The following is a 22726-nucleotide window of genomic DNA, read 5'->3' as shown; positions in this document are numbered from 1 at the left end:
ACTACATAAATAGAAAAGCTTGGGACTTTCAATAACAAATGTATTGAGGATCACCAAAGAACATTTGCGTATGAGTCAGGTAAGTGCAAGATGGGTGCCTAAAGTTCTTTCAGCCACTCAGAAAAAGGGGAGTCTGTTTGCTGCTCTAATGAACAACTAATCCACTGTATAGTCCAGACCTGGCTCTCATAGACTTCTATCTATTTTTTAAGTTGAGATCTGACCTCGTGGGAGGAGATTTAATACAGATGATGAGGTCCAAACAGCTGTGGAAAAACATTTTGTAGGCAAGGGTGAAAACTATTTTTCATTATAAATACCCATACGATAAGCTGAAATAAATATTAACTCTTGAATCGTGGAAAAAGACCCCTTTAGGGTTTTTTAATAATGTTTCCCCAGTGGCAAAGAACCTTTCAAGATCTTTTTTTACAAGGGTTTTATAAAAGGGATATTTACGCTAGTTATTTGTAACTAAATACACGCTATTAAACATCAATAAATGCGGAAAGATACACTGATTATGTTTCAAGTTTATAATTTATAAAAACTTCACACTATATTAGTCAATAGGAAAAACAGCAGGCTTGTGTTGAAAACTATCTTGTAGGGTCCACTGATTAAAATAACACATAGAAGTACAATTTTTCACATAATTTAGAAATTTCCGATGCACTGCAATCTTTCTCAACCAGTAGAGAGCATTCTAGTCGTCTGTTCACTTTGGGTTGCAGAGTCACTGTGGGAAGCAGGGGTGCAAATTTACTTATTCACTTTTTCTGAACACTTATCACTGTGTAACTGTTAATAATGTATGAGTACTGTATTATGTATCTTGGAAACTTTTAGCTTGCTGACGGGAGTGGAGGGAGGGACTTATCTTGTTAGGGTTTGTCTCTGTAGCTTACTTTGACTTCTTGCCTGTGCCCATTCATTTTTGTTCTTAGGCCATTGCTTATGAGGCCTAAATAAATCAAAAGCTGATGAGTACCAAGAAAGATTACTTGTAGTTATTTTTTTTTTTTTTTATACAAGTTGGCAGTAGTGAAAGTTTTCAGTAACTGCTGTAAATATCAGGACAAAATTTTTCTGTGAATAGATTTTAGAGTTATACTTTTTATAGTGACATTATTGTTCTTTTATCATGAGTGAAAACATAAGAAAACTATTATATTACTGTTGATGAATATTTGTTAGATACAGCAAACGGTAAATTGTACATATTTGAGCCTGGTATCAGCACTAGTACAAAGAAGCATGTCTAACCCTATCTCTCTTTCCTCATCAAAAATTAAATTTCAAATTTGATAATCAGTAAAAATATAAAATTGATACATTTCTAGAGTAAAATTGTTTAGTTTATCTAAAATAAATACTTAATCTTCGAAAACAAAATATTTTATTGGTAATTTATGATGATTTTTAGAGTAGCTGTAATCACTCTTAGTGAAAAATGTTTTTTTCTAAAAATTTCACATATTTACACAATATGAGGATTTTTTCAAAGTACCTTGTTACAAACACTTACATATACATGTTGTGTTCATTATACATGTGTGTGTGTGTGTGTGTGTGTGTGCGCGCGCGTGTGAGTTCATTATCATTATAATATATTGCAACCTTCTGTATGAATTATATACAGTAAAAAAAAAAAATTAAAATGCGTATCAGTATGAAATCATAAATTATTCATAAAATATTGGGGCAAATTGTGTTATTATTGTATAAAAATTGCTTATCTTCAAAAAATTTTCATTTGGAATTTCTAAACCTTGTTTAGTAACTTGATCACTGTTAAAAAAAGGGGGCGCTCACAATTTTTATATTTTTGATTAATTTTTTTATTTTTTGTAGTAGTTTTCCAATTTATTTTCAAGCTTCCTTTTAGGGAACCATGTGTGGCAGTAGTATCACATGGTTTGGTGCCTGGCAATGATCATAATAATTGACTTGGCCCAGAGGGGTACTGTGGCAATAGTGCCACATGGTTCGGTGCCTATTATTGATCACATATGATTGATTGTTATTATTAAGGCAGTATGTTTACTTTTTAATATTTTATAACAGTTGATTATTGTGATCATTACCAGGCACTGAACCATCTGGCACGATTACACACGTGTATGGCAACTTTCGTGTAGTGAATTGTTGATTAAAACATCTTTACTATATTTGACAAAGAGTTGAAACTGGAACTTTTAGTTCGGGTATTAAGTAAGTTTTTATGTTTACACATAACAAGTCCAATCAAACTTCAAGAAACCCATAATATTTTGTCATAGCAAACAGTTGCAACTCTTTATGAAGAAATCAGTATATAACACGATAGGGTAAGTACAATCCTTGTATTTTATACGATTGTTTTTAAACATCTTGCAAAGTCTAGGAAACAGGCCTGCCACTGTGGAAGTTCAGCATTACCACGTTTAGGGGTAACCACTGAGGTACCAGGGACATCCAGCCAATATAAAATAGATATGTTCACCAGTGCTTGAAAAAAATTATAAATAGTCTTAATAAATATGAAAGTACATTTGTTTGTTTGTTTTGCTTCCACGTGTAGACTATTCAACCAATTGTACTGAAATTTTACATGGACACTTACAGTTCCTGGGATGAATATAGGCCTATTCTTATTTAAAAAATCCCTCCGGACTACGCCCCCCAGGTGTTAAAGTAGCAAAAAATCCCATATCAGTCTCTAAAGTTGTGAAATATTAATTAAAAGAGCATGTTAATGTAATCAACCGTTCTCTATAAACGTTGTTTATTATTTTCAATTTGTTTATATTTATAAAGAGTACATTCTCTAAGGAATAGCAAATATTTTTAACACAGTTTTAGATTTCAGTGATTAGGTAAATACTCATCTACCTTACATAAGTTGGTTAGAATTTATCTCCGAAAACTTTCTTTGAAGAGTTGCCAAGAACTATGCTAGATAAAGTTTGCTGGACTGTGCTTTTTAACTAATTTACCAATTCCAGCTCTATTTATTTGTTTTAAAATATTAACAATATTTTTCAGTTTATAAAGAAACAAATGCTTAGTGTCATTGTTAATGTACTTTAAACTGTACATTGTTATCACGTATTAAGTATATATATTTTTTTTTCCTGGAAAAATCAAGTATGGAACAAATCATACCAAAAACAAAGTAAATTACAATGAGCATAAATATAAACTTTTTGATGTATTTTCTTGAATGTGGCAACAAGGAAAACTCAACATTGGGATCCAATATATAATTCACTCGAACTAGCATTGGGTCATATAGGTCAATCAATCAATCAATCAATCAATCAATCAATCATCTTTATTCATATTTGCACAGTAAGTACAAGAATAGTGTCATATTTTATCTTATTTCTATATATATATTTTTTTTTTCTTAGTAGTACACTATCATTACAATACAGAATTGTAAACAATCTAAAGACAGAACAATGCCATTACACACTCATTTATACTTAATTAAAATTTTTTATAACCACCAAACTAACATATTTTATTGCTGACATTTTAATTGTTGTGAGAAATAAACTCTTCTATAGAGTAAAAAGCAGCATGTGCTAAGAATTTTTTCAACAAACTTAAAAAGGTATTAGGGTTTTGCTCTTTTTTTATGATTTGGGGTAAATATTCAAAAAATTTATTTCCTTTAAAAGTGGGTTTTTTTTTTCAAAAAATAATAATTTATGAGGTTCAACCAATCTATGTGACCTAGTGTTATACCTATGGGATGTATTACCTATTGCAATTCTTTTATTGATAAATACAAATTTAACTGACTCGTAAATGTACAAACTGTAAACTGTAAATATATTAAGTTCTGAAAACAAATGTTTAACAGAGTCTGTTTGCTTCAAATTAAACATGATTCTTAGTGCCCTTTTTTGTTGCATTAAAAGTTGGTCCATATTTCTTTTTGTTGTTGATCCATAAATGCAAATTCCGTAGGAAATATGTGAATGGATTAAAGCATAATATAAATTTTTTAAAGTTTCAATATTACATGAATGGGCTAGTCTCCTTAAAGCGTAAAGACCGCTAGACGTTTTACGAATTACAAGATTAACATGTTCTTCCCAGGCTAAGTTTTCGTCTATAGTCAAGCCTAGAAATTTTGTTTCCTCCACCTGCTCCAATATTTCATTGTCCACAAATACTGTAGGAAAAATTTTATTCCTTGTTTGTTTTGTTGAAAAGGAAACAAAACTAGATTTAGATGAGTTTAAAAGAAGGTTTTTACTGTTTAAAAAGTCTTTTATTAATGATAGGCCAATGTACGATGAAAATTCAACTAATTCTTCAGTTTTTGCATTTATGATTACATTAGTATCATCTGCATAAAGACAGACCTTATTGTTGATATCCTGTACTACTCCAGGTAAACCTTTTAGGTAGCACAGGAATAATAAAGGACCTAAAATCGATCCGTGCAAAACAGTAGACAGGTGCAAAACCTATGAAATCATGTAGCCTCAGGTCAAAGCTAGTTAGTTATAATTGTAACCACAGAGTAATAAGGTGTATATACAGAGTGCTCGCGCCCATGCTTTCATGTGTTAACAACTTTTGGGCTGTTTTGTGAACTGTCCGCTTTAGAGCGCGACGTGAGCTTGTGTCCCAGCGGGCGTTGCCATATCGTGCCCCCGACGAGCGGCGCGGCGGGTGTGGAGTGGGTGGGAGGGGGGAGCGATGAAGCGGGCCAGTATCCCTGTGTCCCAATCTGTCGCGCTCAGCTCACTGTGCCTTCGGATAAGCAACTGAAATATCAGTAACAGCCTTTCAAATTAAAGTTCCTTGGCATAAATGTAATGAGAGAAGCCGCATAGAGTTATAATGCACAACATTCGATAAACTGACGGACCCATTACAGTATTGGTTATTTCTAAATTGGCAACTCTAAGATTTATACAGAAATAATGAATGGTCTCAAACAATAGTACTGTATTTTCTGTGAATTAAACCATTAATTAGAAATTATAGCATCGTAGGTACAAAGTTAAGACTGCATTGCTTTTCTTAAGTAGTCCTGGATTAGTTACAGCTTTTGGAGCACTGACCTAAACATTAAATATGCCATTGATATATACTGAGATTAAAAAATCAGTAACGAGAAAATGTATTATTTATTAATTCAATGCGAGAAGAATCTGACACTGTATATACGGGTGTCCCATGAAGAAACGGAGAAACTGTCAGGACTTGTTCTTACGGTGAAAATAACGGAAAAAGTTCATATACACATAGGTCCAGAAACGCTTAGTTAGCGAGCTATACAGGGTGAAAGATTTCGCCCAGATTTCAGTGCCACTGTTAAAAGGGAGCCCTATTAAATTATTTTGGGCGTTACCCAGGACGTAAAATTTAATGTATATTATGCAAATTGAACTGAAAAATTGAATAAAATTGGTACCAGACCTCTAGCTGCAGTAATTTTTAAGATATCTGAAGAAATACGCAAAATTCGGTGTCCAAAAACAGAGACAAAAAGTGTAACCGATTTTGTTTATTCTTCGTACGTTATTTATTTAATTAAAAATTTATTTTCTTAACATTTACGTACAATTTTTACTGGCTTATTTTACATCATTATCTTAAGAAATTAATTCTTTACAAGTTTTGTTAAAGAATTTTACGTGTTTGTTACACATTTAACAAAGTTAATCTACTTGAAACCTAAATGAAACTTGTTTTTGGACACCGAATTTTGCGTATTTCTTTCAGATATCTTAAAATGTGTATTACTGCAGCTAGAGGTCTGTGGTACAATTTTATTCAATTTTTTAGTTCAATTTGCATAATATACAATTAAATTTTACGTCCTGGGTAACGCCAAAATAATTTAATAGGGCTCCCTTTTAACGGTGAGGCACTGGAGATCTGGGCGAAATCTTCACCTGTATAGCTCGCTAAACTAAGCGTTTCTGGACCTATGTGTATATGAACTTTTTCCGTTATTTTCACTGTAAGAACAAAGTTTCCTGACAGTTTCTCCGATTCTTTAATGGGACACCCTGTATAACAAACGAGGTATACACAATATTCACTACAAGTGTTATCGTTATTAATTACTTTTTATTATTTCAACTTCATAATGTAAATTCAATATAAGAGTGCGTGTTAGTATTAGTAAGTAAGAGGTATGTTTTAGTATATGTTACTATTTTTTATTAAATGGTATTATGACTTCCGTGTAGTATAACATAGCATTTACTAAAACAGAAAGTTGTAACTGGAGAAGATACGCAAGTGTTAAAAAAATTCTGTTATTTGACGTTTGAATTTCACAGTTATATTATTTTTCAAGAAATCTTCTAGACAAATTTTGGTCAAGTTTATTTTTTTCATTAATTTGACTGTCAGTTGTTGATTTGGCCTTACTATATGTTCTTTTACTAGCCAAATGAAGTTAGCATCCGGAATATTAATTTTTGTCGGTCGATGTCGAATCATAACCTGATGTAGGAAAGTCATAAATTTAAAATGTTACCTCCAACTGGAAACAGGATTTTGCTCGATTAGGAGGAAGAAAAGAAAACCAAAAAAGTATGGTCGGGTCTTATGGTAATTAATTACGGCTATGCAACTATCTTACTACAGCACACAATTTACATTCCATTGTTTGGTATAAACGTGGTTAACGGTATTTGGTTGTTCATTAATTCGGACGGACATTGGGTTCAAAACGCGTCACCATTACATCGCAGCAATTTTATAAAAGCCAAAAGATCGTTATTTGGAACTAATTATAAGACAACTCTTGAGCGTAAATTGAAATCTAAGGATATAGACTTGGCTACCAAGAGATCCTCACTATTTCTCGGTTGAAAAGAAAATTAATGAATATTAAAAAAAAAAAATAGAACAATTTGAAGAAAGAAGGAAAAAAGAATTTAAAAAGTAAAGATTTTTTGCAGCAGTGCTGTGAAACATGCAGTTTAAAAAGAAAAAGGCAACCCTGGACGAAAGACGAAAGAAAATTTTCCTCAGCTCACTATTTCTTTAAAGAGTACCTTCAACGTACAGATATTTATTAAAAAAATATCGTTTCTTCAGGCATTTCCACTGTAAGGAAGTGGCTTTCGAGTAATTGAGATGTTCCGTGACTGGCCTTAACAAAAGTTTAATATCAAAAAATTAAAACATAAGCCTCTACCATGTAATATGGAGAAAGCCTGCGTTCTCATGTTTGACGAAATGTCAATAAAAAGGACTGGAATATTCTCCACAGATATGATTTGATAGAAGGATTTCGAAGATATAGGAGGAAATGAAAAAGAAAACCAGCAATGGGTACGTCAGGCTTCAGTCTTTATGATTAGAGGTCTATATTACTAGTGGAACTCATGATTCTCAACAAATCCCTTTACCTACAAATAAAAATTGATGAAACAAGTGGACTGTTGGTACCATCCGATAGCCTTATGCTCGTTGTTGATGCTGCATTTAAGGTTTTTAAGATGAAATACCCTAAATCGGCTCATAAGTTAAATATTGTTCGAAGATGACTAGTAAACATAACAGACAAAGTGGTTTCATTTGACTCTATAATGTGCAGTGCATGTCAGCATAGTGACTTTGTGATGAATTCATTTTTTCAAATTTTAGTTCATAAGCAGTGCAAGTGGTCAGATCATTCTACGAAAAGAGTGCTCTAGACAATCTTAAAGTGTTAAAACATGTATAAATTAAAATACAGCATGTTCAGAATTTGGAAGTAACTAGTAATATATTTTTGCTTGGTATGTGTTAGTTTTTAAGAATATTAGTTTGTAATGTTTTTGAGTAAACGCACATCTATTTTCCAAATATTTAGAGCGTTAATGTCATCGCATAGTTTTCCAGTTTCAACACTATTTCTACTTAAGAGGCAAACCATTAAATAAGCAGTATTTGATATTTTAAATTGTTCAAAAACGGCGTAATTCTAAACAGGGTATTATTGTAAACGTAGGGATAAAAAAGGGTTATATGTTGTAAATTTTAGTTCATGTCTCACAAGAAAAAAAGTTTCCATAAATACGAGTATTTTCCGCAAACGTAACCTCTTCACCCCCCCCATCAATTAGTAGTTATTACTTAAACCGAACTTTTGGACCACTACAAGAATCCCACAGACCTGGAAAGTCAGGGAAGTGTTCCAAAGCAGGTGAAAAGTCAGGGGAAATGTAAAAGAATTATAAAAAAGTCAGGGAAAAATCTTATGTCCATAAACTTAAGAATCCAGATAGCTGGACAGTTATTTAAAGTGAGCTGATATCAGAAAATTAACATTTCTTTATTTACACTTCTAAATTAAATTGTTAAGTCATCGGTCAAACCGTTTAAAACCGGGTTCTAGGGAAAGAAGGTGGATACCTGGCAAGTGGAGCGGTTCCTAACATATTTTTATAGTAAATTTAATATTTATATTTTGAGACCTGTAACGCGAACTCTGAACTGTTTTAGTGCATTTTTGTTACACCTGAATCTTGTTTTGATGTTTTACTCAGATTCCACAATTTGGTTTTACAATAATTTATTTGGCTGTTTTTTAAAGTTTACTATAATAGGATATTATTTTTTTATCGACCATCAATAGAAATTTGTGCAACGATTCATCGGTTTAAAGTAGACACTGAATCTTAAAAGTAACATTTAACAGATCACATTGTATTATATTTCTTTTTGTTTTCAATGTTGCAATCGTTGTTATTATTGAAATTTTGTTATTTGATAGCTGTATTTACATCTTGCTTTGGATTCCTTTGTGTATTTTTTATTCTAACTATGTTCGATTTGATGTTAAGTTATTTGTTGGTGAAATTACGTAATTTCCTCTAAATAGATGTTTATAGTCTTACATGACTTAAAATACCACATTTTTAAACTGTTAAATGCTTACTAAACATTAATGTATACATTATTTATTAAATAATCGTATTCTCGTGAAAAGGGCATACATGATAAATCTGCTGACAATAATTCTAAAACATTGTATTTTTATAGGAAATACAAATAGTATTGTGAATGTACAATTTTATGAAGGACATTTTATTATTTGTGAAATAATTGTTCTAAAACACAGTTACTGACATCAAACACTGTAAATCTCTTTGTTGAATTTTATGTTTTGTTCTTTCATTACTGCTCCTGTATGTAATTTCCCGTTTTTAATAAAATTAATTAGAATTTACTACTCACTTAGTTAGCGCAATTTTAGTTTTGTTTTAAAGCAAGTTTAATAGGTGCATATAACTGCAGAACAAAACAGGCAGGAAGCAAACGCTTGCTGAGTAGTAACGTAACGTAACATTCTCTAAAATAATTGAAAAAACTGACACTAACCAGACTCATAGACCATTGTAACGACAAATGAACTCCTTACAACCCAGCAACATGGATTTCTGAAAGGCAAGTCAACAACCACCTCGCCCTAATCTGTCTGGTAGAATTCCTTATTGATGAACTTGAAGATGGCAACACCACCACTGCTATTCTACTAGATTTATAGCAAGGCTTTCGATTGCCTCACCCACGAACACCTCATGGCTAAGCTTAGTGCGATAGGTGTAACAGGGACTACTGCCTATAAAAAAAAACTGAGTTTTTTTTTTCACACAGTTACCTGACAGGGCGGTGCCAAATGGTTGAACTTATGCATAATAGCAAGGGGTTGATTATGCAAACAAATCAAATCTGAACCAAAAAGCATCACACGGGGAGTACCTCAAGGGTCTGTACTGGGTCCAGTACTTTTCATTTTATTTACCAATGACTTTCCAAGATATCTAAAAGACTATTGCAGATCACTAATGTATGCAGATGACACTGTATTGCTTTTGGGCAACAATAATCCAAAATATTCATCTTGAAGTGACCTCTTATATTGCTCTTAACATGGCAATTCAGTATTGCCCATAGGAGTACGACCTCGTTGTAAATGAGACAAAAACTAAGCAACTTATTTTAGGCAAGCACAGAGAGGCTGTATGGCAAGTTACCTGACCTTGAAGAAGTTACTGTTGCCAAAATACTTGGGAGTAACAATTGATGAAAGCCTCTCCTGGACCCCCCACATCGGATCTCCTGTGCAACAAGCTAAGTGTAAGCCTTTTGTAATTCGCAGGATTAATAAACATCTGTGACCGTGGATAAACTACAGCCAAGATCGGGGGGCCTATTACAGCCTGTTCGTGCCCCATTTACGCTATGGTATTGAAGTATGGGGAGCACCACTACAAGGGGTAATCTAGAACGAGTGCTCTTGCTCCAAAAAACGTGCTATAAGAATACTTGGAGATCTCCAGTCAAGAGAAACTTGCAGAAGCAAATACAAAGACCTAAAAATCCTGACTGTAGTAAATCTGTATATCTTGGAAGTTGTAACATACTCAACATCTAAAATCATTAAGCCCCATAAGAAAACCCGCAGCTCAGATTCATGAGTACAGCACAAGACAGTCAGCCAATTACAGCCTTCCTACACACCACCCATCGCACAATGACTGAGAAGAAACCCAGCTATGCAGGTGCCAGAATGTGGGAATGTCCTTCCTCAGAAGCTGAAGACTGCAAGCATTCAACAGTTTCGTCACTTGCTGAAGAACTGGCTTCCTTGACCACCCATTTTAACTCCATGACTGAGTTTTTTTTTACGGATGGCGACAATCACAAGGAATTTTGATCCTCTAGAAGAAACATTTTTCACCATTCTATTTACTATTGTTATTGATAGTATATGTTGTTTTTTATTAATTTATGACGCAAATTCTGTACTTAAAGTTCATGAATAAAGCATGCAGACTTCTGACTTCTGTAACAGTAACGTAACGTGCCGGGCCGAAACCGACCCTCAGATTCTTTCTCTACTACAGTACAGAGCGCGCACGAAGTGGCAACACAGGGCTCGAGCGAGGAAGGTCCGCGAGCTGCCACCACCGCCTGTCGTCGCCGCACTGGCCGAGTCAATTTTCCGTATGGCGCGAAGCACTCTGTTATATACCTTATTACTCTGTGATTGTAACCCTTCTAAATTAATAGACATACTCTTAAAAGTAAATTTAAAGATGTTATTCAACTATATTGACCTTACAATTTTTAAATACTCATAGAGCTGAAAATGTTAGTTTTAATTTAATAAATACAGTATAGTATGATAAATTAGTACTGACTTTAGATTAGAAATTAGTACTGATTAAAACTAAACTAATCTAATAAACTGTGTTTTAATATAACAAATTCTGCAGAATTAATTTGATTCTTAATTGTAACACTTAACTTAAGGTTATATCACAATATAGAATATTTTGCAACTCTGTATATTTATGTTACTATTAAATATTATACAAAGAATAAATAATTGTATCTCAACTGTTTTAAGTGCAGTTTAATTACTAACTAAATCACCAATTGTCGTTATACATTATATAAATACATTTAAGAAGTAAAAACATTTTGATATATGTCATGTTTTGTAGCTATATATAATTAGTTTCTCATGTTCAATAAATATCCTATATAATTACAAGATTTAGGGCTCATTTGATTAATTTGATTTGATTAATTCAATACTACATAATCAAATAAAACCAGTGGTAATCCATAAAAAGTTGTAAAAATCTGATCAAGCTATAATATTCTTTAACCCTTTGGACGCCAGTTCCCGAGAGACTGTGTACTAACCAAAACCACCAAGGCCCATTTATACACTTTTACAATGCTTTACATTTTTGCTCTGTACTGCACTTAGTTTTTATGTAAATTAAATAATTTATTTTTAATTTTATAGGTTTTAGATTGCATATCGATTAGTGTAAATTAAAATTGCATTATGTATATAATGTATTTAGTAAACTATACAATCATTACTACAAAACGAGAAATTCACATAAAACAATCACTTTAGATATAAATAAAACCTGTACATAAAAGTTTGTATTATCGGAGAATTTTTAATTGATAAAGAGGTTACTTTTTATATTTATTACAAAATTTATAAGAAATTTATTTAAAAAAAAAAGATTGACAAGAAATTTTTTGTAGTAAGTGTGAAGTAAAAGTAAAGCTTGTAAATAAAGTTTAAATAATTATTTCCTAAACGGTTGATCAATTGTTTGGCGGTGTTAGCCTGAACTTCTGCAATCCGACCAATCGGATGTAATGTGTCCAAATGGTTAATAAAAGGCATGGTTTGAAAACATCATTCAGAATGGTTTTGGTTAATAAAAGGAGTTCTGTATTAAAAATTTCACTTTGTACTAAATTTCTTCTGAGGTATGTTGGAATTGCAGATTGCCATTGTACATTGTCTTCCATGTCCCTCTGGTTCTACAAGGATGCTATTAGAGAAACATCTGATTGGATTTGATTTGTTTGTCAACTAGCATTCATCTTAAAATATGTGAGATGTACAATTAAAATGTGATCATTATGGTATGGTTGTAGAAGTGATTGCTGAAACATGGGATATATTATGTTTTATATGATATCCATCCACGCATTGCAAATATCACCAAGATCAAATATTGCTGTGAGCAGTCCCAGCATCCAATGTACAAAACCTAATCCTTTATCTTCTGACTGTGACCTGTCTCTGTTCATGAAGTCATTTTTGGCCCTTGCTAGGTCAAGACTGAATACGGTGATGATGTTATAAAATGAAATTGGTTAATTGGTCTTCACTTATGATAGATTTTGTGAAAAAAATTTAAGAGCTAGTTATTCACTATAAAAAAAAACCAACAATGGTGTCAACTATTAATTTTGAAAAGTAGATTATGGGTGTTAATCTACTTAGCTATAAAAATAATTTTTCTTACTATTTTATTTCTTGTACCAAACATCTTACGTTACATTTCAAACACATATAATGTGTACTATTTAATTTTAATTTTTCCAGCATTAGAAAACTATGCAAATAATATTTGTTTGGGTGTTGTGATGTCACTTTAAGTTGTAAGCATATTAAGTAATAATGAATTTTACTGAACCTGCTTAAATAGTAATTTCTACTTTGCCAGTGTATTGTTTTCCTCATGATGAATTGCTGCTCTCAGTATTTTTACTTCAAACTCACATAAACAAATCTAGTTTTATCCTAACAGCCGTTGATCTGCATAAAATTACACAAGAAACACTTCTTTTAAGACTAAAGGAAAGTGTAGTAACATAATTATTTTAGAGAATGTGGTTTTTCTGGGAGGTATAAACTAATATATCAGTGTTATTTATGCATTTTTATTATGTTAATGAGGTTGTATTTTAAATTAGATGTTGACAATATTCTCACCAACTTCTGTGATTGCTTCATTAGTGCTGACTTCTGGAGGTATTGGGTAGACTTTGCTGCTTCTCTCCTTCCGAATATAGGACTTGAGTGCCAGGATATTGAATATGTTCTTTACCAAAGGAAATGTCTACAATTTAAAAATACCCAAATTAATACAGAGCACATTGTTAATTGAAATACTATTTATTATACAATTTACTGTGATCTGTATGTTCAAATTTTTCAAAATATCAAGATGGTAAATAAATTGTCCAAAATCAAATATTATTTACTTAAATATAGATTTATATGACGTTTGTAATCTAGAATTCTATTGCAGCAAGTAAAAAGTGGTAATGGACATAGTTTACCATTTCTATACAATACAAGGTGTGTTCAAAAAGTAAAGGGAATTTTTTATATTTCGTGAGTTTAGAGAGTCCGATTGTCAATATTTTTTAAAATTATGTTGGTACTTATGTACAAATTTAGATGATTGGGGAAAGTAAGTAAATATTTTTGACAGGTGTTGTACTGGTGTTACTATTAAATCTTTGAAAGTTAAAACTTTCATGTAAACAGACCTCTTATTCTCATAAATCAATCTCATAAAACAATGATGATTTTTTTTCAAGAATATTACTTTTATTAGCTCTCTATTAATAATTTTGAAGGCATCTCAAAATAATTGATAAATGGACTGTTACTGAATTAGTATGATATAAAGTAAAATATACATTTTACATATTATGGAATGATGAAAACATTACTTATATAGTAATATATACAAAAAGAAAATTGATTGTATGTTTTTAATATTGATAATATACTATATCAAATATTTACCTGCATTGTCATGTTCAATATTGGAGTTAACCGACCGACGCTAGATGTGCACAGCATAGTGTCTAAAAACAGGCTGAGGAACCCAGGTGAGACGAGTAGCAAAGGTAGTGCCATCCCCCACCGTGTAGACCTGAGCAGCGAGTCTTGTCCAAGGGTTGGTAACACTGCCTGGTTAGCTGCCTTGTTGTACAGTATCATTGAGCCATAAGTGGGTAGTAAATAACAGATCACCAATAGCAGCATCAAAAATATCTTCTCATCTTCGCTTGGTATAGAGCAAGCCATAAAACACTCATAGTCCCTGTTGTTTGCTGTCATAGATATTATAAAAGTTTCATTGCCTTTTGTAATTATATCTGTATAAAATCCAGTTATATTCTTTTGGTGTACTGGAATACTCTGTGATACATTAAAATTCTGAAAGCGTTCTGTTGTAATATTTAAAAATTCTTCATCTAGGGTATCGTATAAATTTTCAGTCCAATTCAGATAAGAATATAAGGAAATCAGTGTTAAATTTTTTAATTCTGTTGGTAATGTTTTTGTGTCTTGGGTATTATTTCTGATTGTTGTATCGGTATTATTAAATTTTGTTATTTTTAAGCAGGATTTTTGCTGGCAGGATGGTTCTTCCACTATATACTCAATACCTGGACTTTCATTTTCCTGATTTGTGGTGTTCATTTGTTTTGTTTGAGTTGGTTTAATCTCATATATATTTGAATCTGTTAGTGAAGAAAAAGTTGGGTCAGTAACAGCATTTAGTGCATTTGTCGAAAAGTTACTAAAGTGGTGTTTGCTTTTCCTTGGCATTCTTTTCAGACCACTACCACGGATACTGTCAATATCAGTAAGTTTATCCCTCACCAACTGATATACCTTTTGTACAATTTCTTCTGTGTCATTTAAAAGGTTCAAGTGGTTTTCAGACAAAAGTAGTTCTGTCCTCGATTTGTTCAAATCTTTCAGGAACTCGTTCAGTAACTGGTTTGTATCATAAAATTTGTTATAATTTTCACATTTTTCTCTGTAATTGTAAGATAGCATTACACTTTGTGAACAAGTAGATTTATTGTCACCCAGATCAGTTTTATATTTCTGTGGAGTTAGCGATAACAGATATATGAGAAGTAAGCTTGGAACTAAATATTGAGGCATTACACTCAAGAACCTTTTCTTGTATTTTACTCTTATGTTCTTGGCAGCTTTAAATTTGTACCAGCATTGATAATTCCATGACACCATTGACATTAAACCATTTATAAAAGGTAAAATTATAGTACTGTATTGTATTATAATATTCATTGAATCGCAAGTACTAGTTGTTCTCAGCATTTTCATGAACATTGCTGCTGCAGAAAGCAAACTCATAACTGCATCAGAAAAAGCAACAACAAATAGACCACAAGCTTTCTCTTTCCTGTTATAAATTAGTAGAAACATAATTGTTGCTAAACCAGATACAATTGATGTAGGTGAAATGGCAATATATATATCAAGCTCCATGTTATTTTTATCAAACATAAGCTTGTTATTTAATGCAGTACTGTAGTGGAAAAATATACAGGCAAACTATTAATTAAACTACTGTAGATTTGATGAAAAGTTCAGTGTGTTTTAAAAATATTGATAACATCTCAACATAATATAAACAAACGTAATGTCTACAAGAGCAACAATATTGCCTGACTTAAATAAGTATGATAATATAACATTAATAATATGCATTACTTGTGAACAGTTGACAGTGACACAAACATCACAGGTATAACAGTGGACACAAACTGTTCCATATGGTCACTCTCTGCATCGCGTTAGTTATGTGGGCTGATTAATACCCCTATACCCTCATACACTTATCTCACCTATATTTGCATTACGGTAAACGTAGAAAAATACATACTTTTTATGTTATTGAATAATTAAGGGTAAGTGGCACATGAGTGATCAAGGGTTTCAACTACTGGACACTATTCATATCCTTTATATATATATATTTGTAACAATTTTTACCACATTTAAAAATTAATGTTGTTTGATTAATGGATAACTTGATTTATTTAGTTTACAAATTAAAATTTAAAAGGCACAATGTATACTAAATCTACATTTACTAATATTTGAAATTAAACAAGGTATTGTGGCTCAGATGTTTTTAACTGCTTAATTGTATTTTCGCTGTTTTATTATGGACTGATAATATGTGAGACAATATTTGTTTTGTTTACAAAGTGAAAATGTTTCATTTTGCCTTTGTGTTATTTTTTTAATGACTTGCTTTAAATGTAGCTCTCTGAAAAATTTCAGCCCATTTTGATAAAAAATTATAAAGTTTTAAAAAACCTGTAAATTTTTAATTTTTCAAATATCATTGACTTTCAGTAAATTATAAAAATATTAATAATAACCCATCAAGATAAATTATAAGTAATAAAGATAATATTTTTTTTATCTGTGTACAGGATTATAAAATAACTAAATTATTTATATAAAATGACTTTTTAATAAGAATAACCTGAATAAACTGTATTCAGCCTCCATATTTGTAATGTTTTAATTTATTAAAACTTCCATTAAAGTTATTTCAAACTGTTACAATATATTTGCACAACTTACAAAATAAAAGTAAGTCAATTAATTATAGTTGTAATCATTACTAAATGCAAACATTAAGAAACATTGTCAGCTTACAACCATATAGTGTAACAGTGCCAAGCATATACTTTACAGAGATGATATAAATATATTTGTAAAAATAACAATAATTAAAATATTGAATTAACAATGAGTTGTAAGATAGTGAAAGTCTTTAATAGTTTATTTTTGGCATTTGTTTCTAATGGATATATTGATGATTTCAGTAGATAAAGATACAAAATAATTATGTTGTATTATCATGAGAACTCTGCATTCTGCATTTATTACTGTTGTTTGATTATAAGGTAGAAGTTGAATATACTATGTTTTGTGTAACAGATGCTGAGGCCCTTTGCAAAATTTGAAGACTAGCCACACACATTCTATGTCACATATTAAAATGTTGTATGATTAAACTCGGTTTGTTTACAAATTCATTTATTTAACATTGAACTCGATGTTGCCCATTTAAAAATAATGCTTTATGCACAATTTCATGTGTATAGGTCACTTTTTTTTTAAGATATCATACAGACAGACAGAAATGAAATTTTTCCAGCCACTCAAGTGATAGTTCATTATTGTTTAAAGAGCGTTCAATGGAGATTTTTGATAGTTAAAAAATTAATTGTTGCCATAAATTGTTTTTTTGAGAGCTGTCCTAATATAAAAAAAAACCAATCAAGGAATGTATTTATTGCTAGATGGGATATACAGCTCCATCGAAGCATATTTGAAAGTATTAGGTCTCTTGTATGTTTGGATGAATAGACTTTCATGTTTTTGGTTTGGCAACTACAACATTTGGAAAGGTTCCTACTTTCCACTAGTATACTCTCTAATTTTACTATCACCATACAATCAGGTTATTAGGTACAGATTTTGTTTTTCACAAAATCAATGACTGTTATATTGAGGGATGTCCTTTATTGTTTCTAAATTGCAAATTTAAATTTATATATTTGATTTTATGATCTTTTACTTATATTGTAATGTTTTACAATTTGCTTTATTCCTGTAACTTTTTTATATTGAATATTCTTCCTTTGAAATTCATATATGTACAAAGGTGTTGAGCACTATGGTTTAATCATTCAAATTATAAAAATTAAACTGCATATAAATTTAGAGCCTGAAATTTAGCTTGCATACTGTTAACTACATATAATTCCCAAAGTCGTGATGATATGAAGTCATTGATATGCAAAATATAATAATTGGACAATCATGTAAAAAAGTAGTATATATTATTTGAGATGGAATACTAAAAACTTATTTCATGAACAGAGTATGTAAGAAAAGAATTTAGTTGTTGTAGAAATATTAGGTGATATAGAGATATAAAATATTTAGTTTGTTATAAGCGGTTTTGTCTATCAGTATGAATATCAGTTTGCCAGTGGCAAAACCCTAGAACTGTTATGGAATCCAGTTGACTTGAGAACAGCAACAGTGGGTATCTTAAGCGAGCTATCTGCACATTCAAGACAGCAAGTCAGGAAGGCGCTACTCTTAAACGCGGGAGTTAGCCTTGGAGTTGCAGGTTTGATTCCCTAGCCTGACGTTAGGGAGTTTTATGCTTTGATGTACACTTATGAAACTCACTGGTCTGTTGTAAAGCCGGTGGGAGGCCTCTCACCTTAATTTAATAGTGGTTGGCTTGGGTAGAAGCTGACAGGATCAGTGATTTTCGTATATTTGTACCAGACCCAAAACACCCATTTTGCATTTTTTTTTTATGTTTACTACTAAACACAACCCTATTGATAAGATTTTTTATTTTATACAAGGCATTTATTATTGCATAATGACCCATGACCATTAACAATAGCAATTAAGAGTTACAAAACTATTTATTCCACAATAACACCCAAGTTGTAATATGCAACGGTCCGTACTCACGGTGGGAAAAATGAGTTGTAAATTATAAGTTTGTCAGTTCTTCCAGGGTTAAGTGCATGATAACTGAATCAGCACTGTCGAGTATGGCTGCTGCTTAAATGGGTGACCGCTGAGTAATTCTGTCCTTGCAAGCAGCCTACTTAACCCGCCATTGGTGGTGTGGCTCGGAAGTCACATTTAAGCCGTTGGCACCGTTATGTGTTAGAAAGGGCTTCTTAGCCCCTAACTTCACCTGAGAAAATGATACATTCTGTATTTTTACTTGTCAGTTGTTTAATCTATTAACTATAATTGTAAAAGATGAAATAAACTTACATAGTTTAACCTCTCTTGCTAATAATGTCTGTAAATGTTGATATTGCAACCCGCAAAATTATTGTTTTATGTTACTACCTTGCAATTTGTAGACAGCAGCGATAGTGTCTTTCTATTAATATAACTTAACATGTACCAATTCAAGATAGAGTGTGGGTTACTGGTCCGTCTTTTAATCATTCGATCAGCCTTCTACATTATCCTTCTAGTGAGGTCTATGGTTGTATTTGCCTAATTTTAAAGCTTTCTAAACTTTTGTTTTTTTTGTATCTTGTCTCATAAAAGTATTCAAAAATATATGCAGTTTCACCTATACCTAAATTTATAATTTTTCTCAATTTCTCACAGACCACTTAAAAAGGAGTAAAAGTACTATCAGAGACCTATAATATTATTGGTCTCTAATGCCGTCTGCTGACTTTGGCTTATATGTCAAAGCCACCGCCAGCAAAGAAGACAAAGAACCGACATAATTTGTTTAGCATGTGTTAAAAATGGTTTATCAAAGAAACTATCAAGCTATATATTTAAAATATGAACTGTCTCGTTATATTTGTACAATTATTTGTTTTATTGTGTAAAAAATTCAATTTTATGTTATTATCTCTAAAACTGAACATTGTGGAAAGACATATTGAAACAAAATATAAATAGAGCTATTTAGCAAAATTAAAGTGTTCTACATTTTGCCTGTAAGACACACTTTACATTATAAAAATGTGTTTACAGGTTGTTCTACGCAATGTCCCGTCGGAGAGTGTCTTGTCCGCAGATGACACAGCAACTCTGGGATGCAATCAAGACCATTAAATATCAACGACAGGTTGCAGACATAGACCGAATTTCCAAGTACATGAATAAAGTTCATAATGTTGGTCTAGGTAAGATGTTCCTCTACTAGTGGTTTATAATTATTTCTTTATTAGCTCTATATGTGACAAAGTTTTCAATAAAGATTAATTTTATGAGTGTATTTGTATAAAATAAATGTTCTCAAATTATATTCAATATGGGTTTACCTTTTTTTGGCAGTCATTAGTAAACAGCAGTCGCTAGTTGTCGTGTGTTGTCATCTATCATGAACATAAAGATGCAGTGTAGTTTATTGTGGTAATAATCTTTTTTACAGTAAGATCTATGGTAGGAGAATAAGATTCTTGATTTAACATAATCTTTACTCTGTTACAATATCAGTTTTAAAATGTTTACTTATTGGTGAAGTGTCCGACAACAGTACTAAGGTTATGTATTGGCTTATATTAATTTCAATTATGTATTTAAGTACTGCAAAATTACTAACTTACCTAAAATTTTCAGAGGAAGTCACTCGTCAGTTGAACTACTGTGTCAGAGATGGTTTATTGCAAATGACAAAACATGTCGGTTTTAAGGGATCCAAAATTGGTGTTGAGACTGAAAGCTACAAATTACCTGGTGATGAGGTAATGGAATTATAGATAATATTTTTTGTTATTGTATATTTAAAATTTAAAGATATGGTAAATTGTTTTGTATTTTTAAAGTAGTAGTGCGTTTTATCAGTGTTATATAGACAGTTAGTTGCCTTCTGTATGAGAGGTATAAGCAAATTGAACACTAAACACTGATGATGGCTGTGGTAGGTGGAGAAGGATAGCCATGACTGGTACTGCTTCGAGTGTCACCGAGGTGGAGACGTGATCTCTTGTAATACCTGTCACCGGGTGTACCACCTCGCTTGTATTGCCAAGGAGGAGTTGCCGGAGACGGATGTCAAGCACAAGTTTGTCTGCAACGTGTGTAAGGTGGGCCATAAACAAGAATTTAAACATTCCTTGTGAACATTTTAGGAACCATTAGTATTAAATTTAACGAAAACAAAATAAATTGAAATTAAACAGGTGATATGAATAAGGCACGTGGTTCTATTTAGCCTAATTCTAAACATATGTATAATTATAAACTATGTAATATGGAAAAATAGATATAAAGGAATAATAATTATTGGATTCTTATAGCAAATTTCCATGGTGGTGTTTGTTTTAAGTTTTACAATTTGGTATTTAGTAATAAGTCAATATAAATTTGGATTATTTCAGGAATTTTGTACAAATGTGTTTTAATTATAGTTTAATTGAAAAAGTGAATGCAGCTTATATCTTCATAGATGAATTACACCATATTATTGTGTGTATTTCTTTTTCAGATGAGGGCTTTAATCAAAATGAATCCAACTAACAGTTTTTTAATTTTTTCTACACTAAATATGTTTTTAAATCATTTAACATTAAATAAATTTTACTTTAGTTAAAACTCAAATTTGTTCAGGGAAATCTATACTTTTGCTCATTCTATCTAGAGTAATCTCTCTCAGAAACTTAAGAAGCGTCAAGGGGACTTGGAACAGCACAACATGGGTAGTAATGACAAAAATTGTTCATCTCAACACATGATCCGGATCTGCCAACTCAGACTCAGTGCTCTCACTTAGCTTGATCTCATGGCCATCAATTTTACTGATTCTCCTCAGTTAAATGATTAAGGTTTAATTTAATCAGAAAGAATCAGAGCTAAAATTTGTCAAAACCATAGGCTTAAGGTTTTATCTAATTTTGATCGTTTTGTGGCATTGAAGAAGTAATCTATGCTGATGAAAAACACTTCTAACCCAGTATGGTCTTTAACTCTCCTACAAGGGACCTATTTAATACAAAAATATACCCACCTATGATACTTTTTCCAAATCAAACACTACTTTTACAAGCTTTTACAAAATCATTCTTTTTCCTGAACACACTACATAAACATAATTCCTTAATTCAATTGTTAAAAAATAACTACAGTACATAAAACACTTAATAGCTGTCATAACCACCATAACATAATATAGATTGTAATGAATTCTTTACAACCCAAATAAAAACTAGATACTACAGTTTCAAACTTTTTTCAAACAAAGAGTTGAAAACTATTAAAATATTATTTACCATGATATTACACAAAAACATACAAAACACATTATTGTGAAGTAATTGTATAGCAAATCACAAAGCACTTTGATTTTAAACAATATCTCTATCTCTGTTACACACACTATTGATGACATACACAGTAAAATATAGATCCACTTTTTATGTTGTCTATTAGACAGCATATTCTTTATAAACCCAGTTCTAAATAGGTCACCAAAATTCCTGTTGGTTTCTGTGACAGAATATCTGTATGAGAGATGAAATTGATCGGGTAAATTAATTACTAACAATTCATTAATAAATGTATTGGATATAAACCTTTCCAATAAGTCTAGTCACACAGATGTGGGTCATAAAAATCATAAATGTATGTAAGTAAAGAAAACTTTAAGGCAATAAAGAATGTTTTTACTGTTGCATATGATTAACATCAAAGGGAAAAATTTAGAGATAATAAAAAGTGACTGAATAGAATAGAATAGTTTTGCTTAGTCAAAATGTGCTGCATTGTATCGTAGGAAATGGCTAATTGCTGTGGACAATGATGAATTGAGGTTGGTGGATTTTCTCAAACACTTGTGCTTGTTGTGGCAATACTTGTCACTGATCTACCACCCCAAGGACCTACTGCTCTGTGAACATCTAAGACTAAACCCGTTCATTAAATTTGTCAATCAGTTTAATTTTAATTGCCGCACAAAATGAACGGTTATAGTTACCACAATCATTTTGCTGTGCTCGAATCGTGTTAATAAACTCCTTGCCACTATTGAAAGAGGTTATTACAATTAAAACACGTTCTTCAACAAATAACGCT

The 22726-nt window shown here is 31.6% G+C and overlaps 1 protein-coding gene across 2 annotated transcripts in view; it reads left to right on the top strand.

Moving 5' to 3' along the window:
- The window catches only part of LOC124360303 (zinc finger MYND domain-containing protein 11-like), a 61579-nt gene that overhangs the window by 10455 nt on the left and 28398 nt on the right, over positions 1-22726 (top strand). For both annotated transcript variants that reach the window (XM_046813808.1, XM_046813809.1), the window contains 3 exons: positions 19688-19839; positions 20276-20400; positions 20581-20742. In XM_046813808.1, coding sequence (XP_046669764.1) covers positions 19688-19839; positions 20276-20400; positions 20581-20742 — 439 coding nt within the window. The remainder of the gene's footprint in view (positions 1-19687; positions 19840-20275; positions 20401-20580; positions 20743-22726) is intronic.

This window comes from Homalodisca vitripennis, chromosome 4, assembly GCF_021130785.1.
Source record: "Homalodisca vitripennis isolate AUS2020 chromosome 4, UT_GWSS_2.1, whole genome shotgun sequence".
Classification (NCBI taxonomy): domain Eukaryota; kingdom Metazoa; phylum Arthropoda; class Insecta; order Hemiptera; family Cicadellidae; genus Homalodisca; species Homalodisca vitripennis.
The sequence above is the reverse complement of the archived record's forward strand: the minus strand, read 5'-3'. Positions and strand labels throughout refer to the sequence as shown.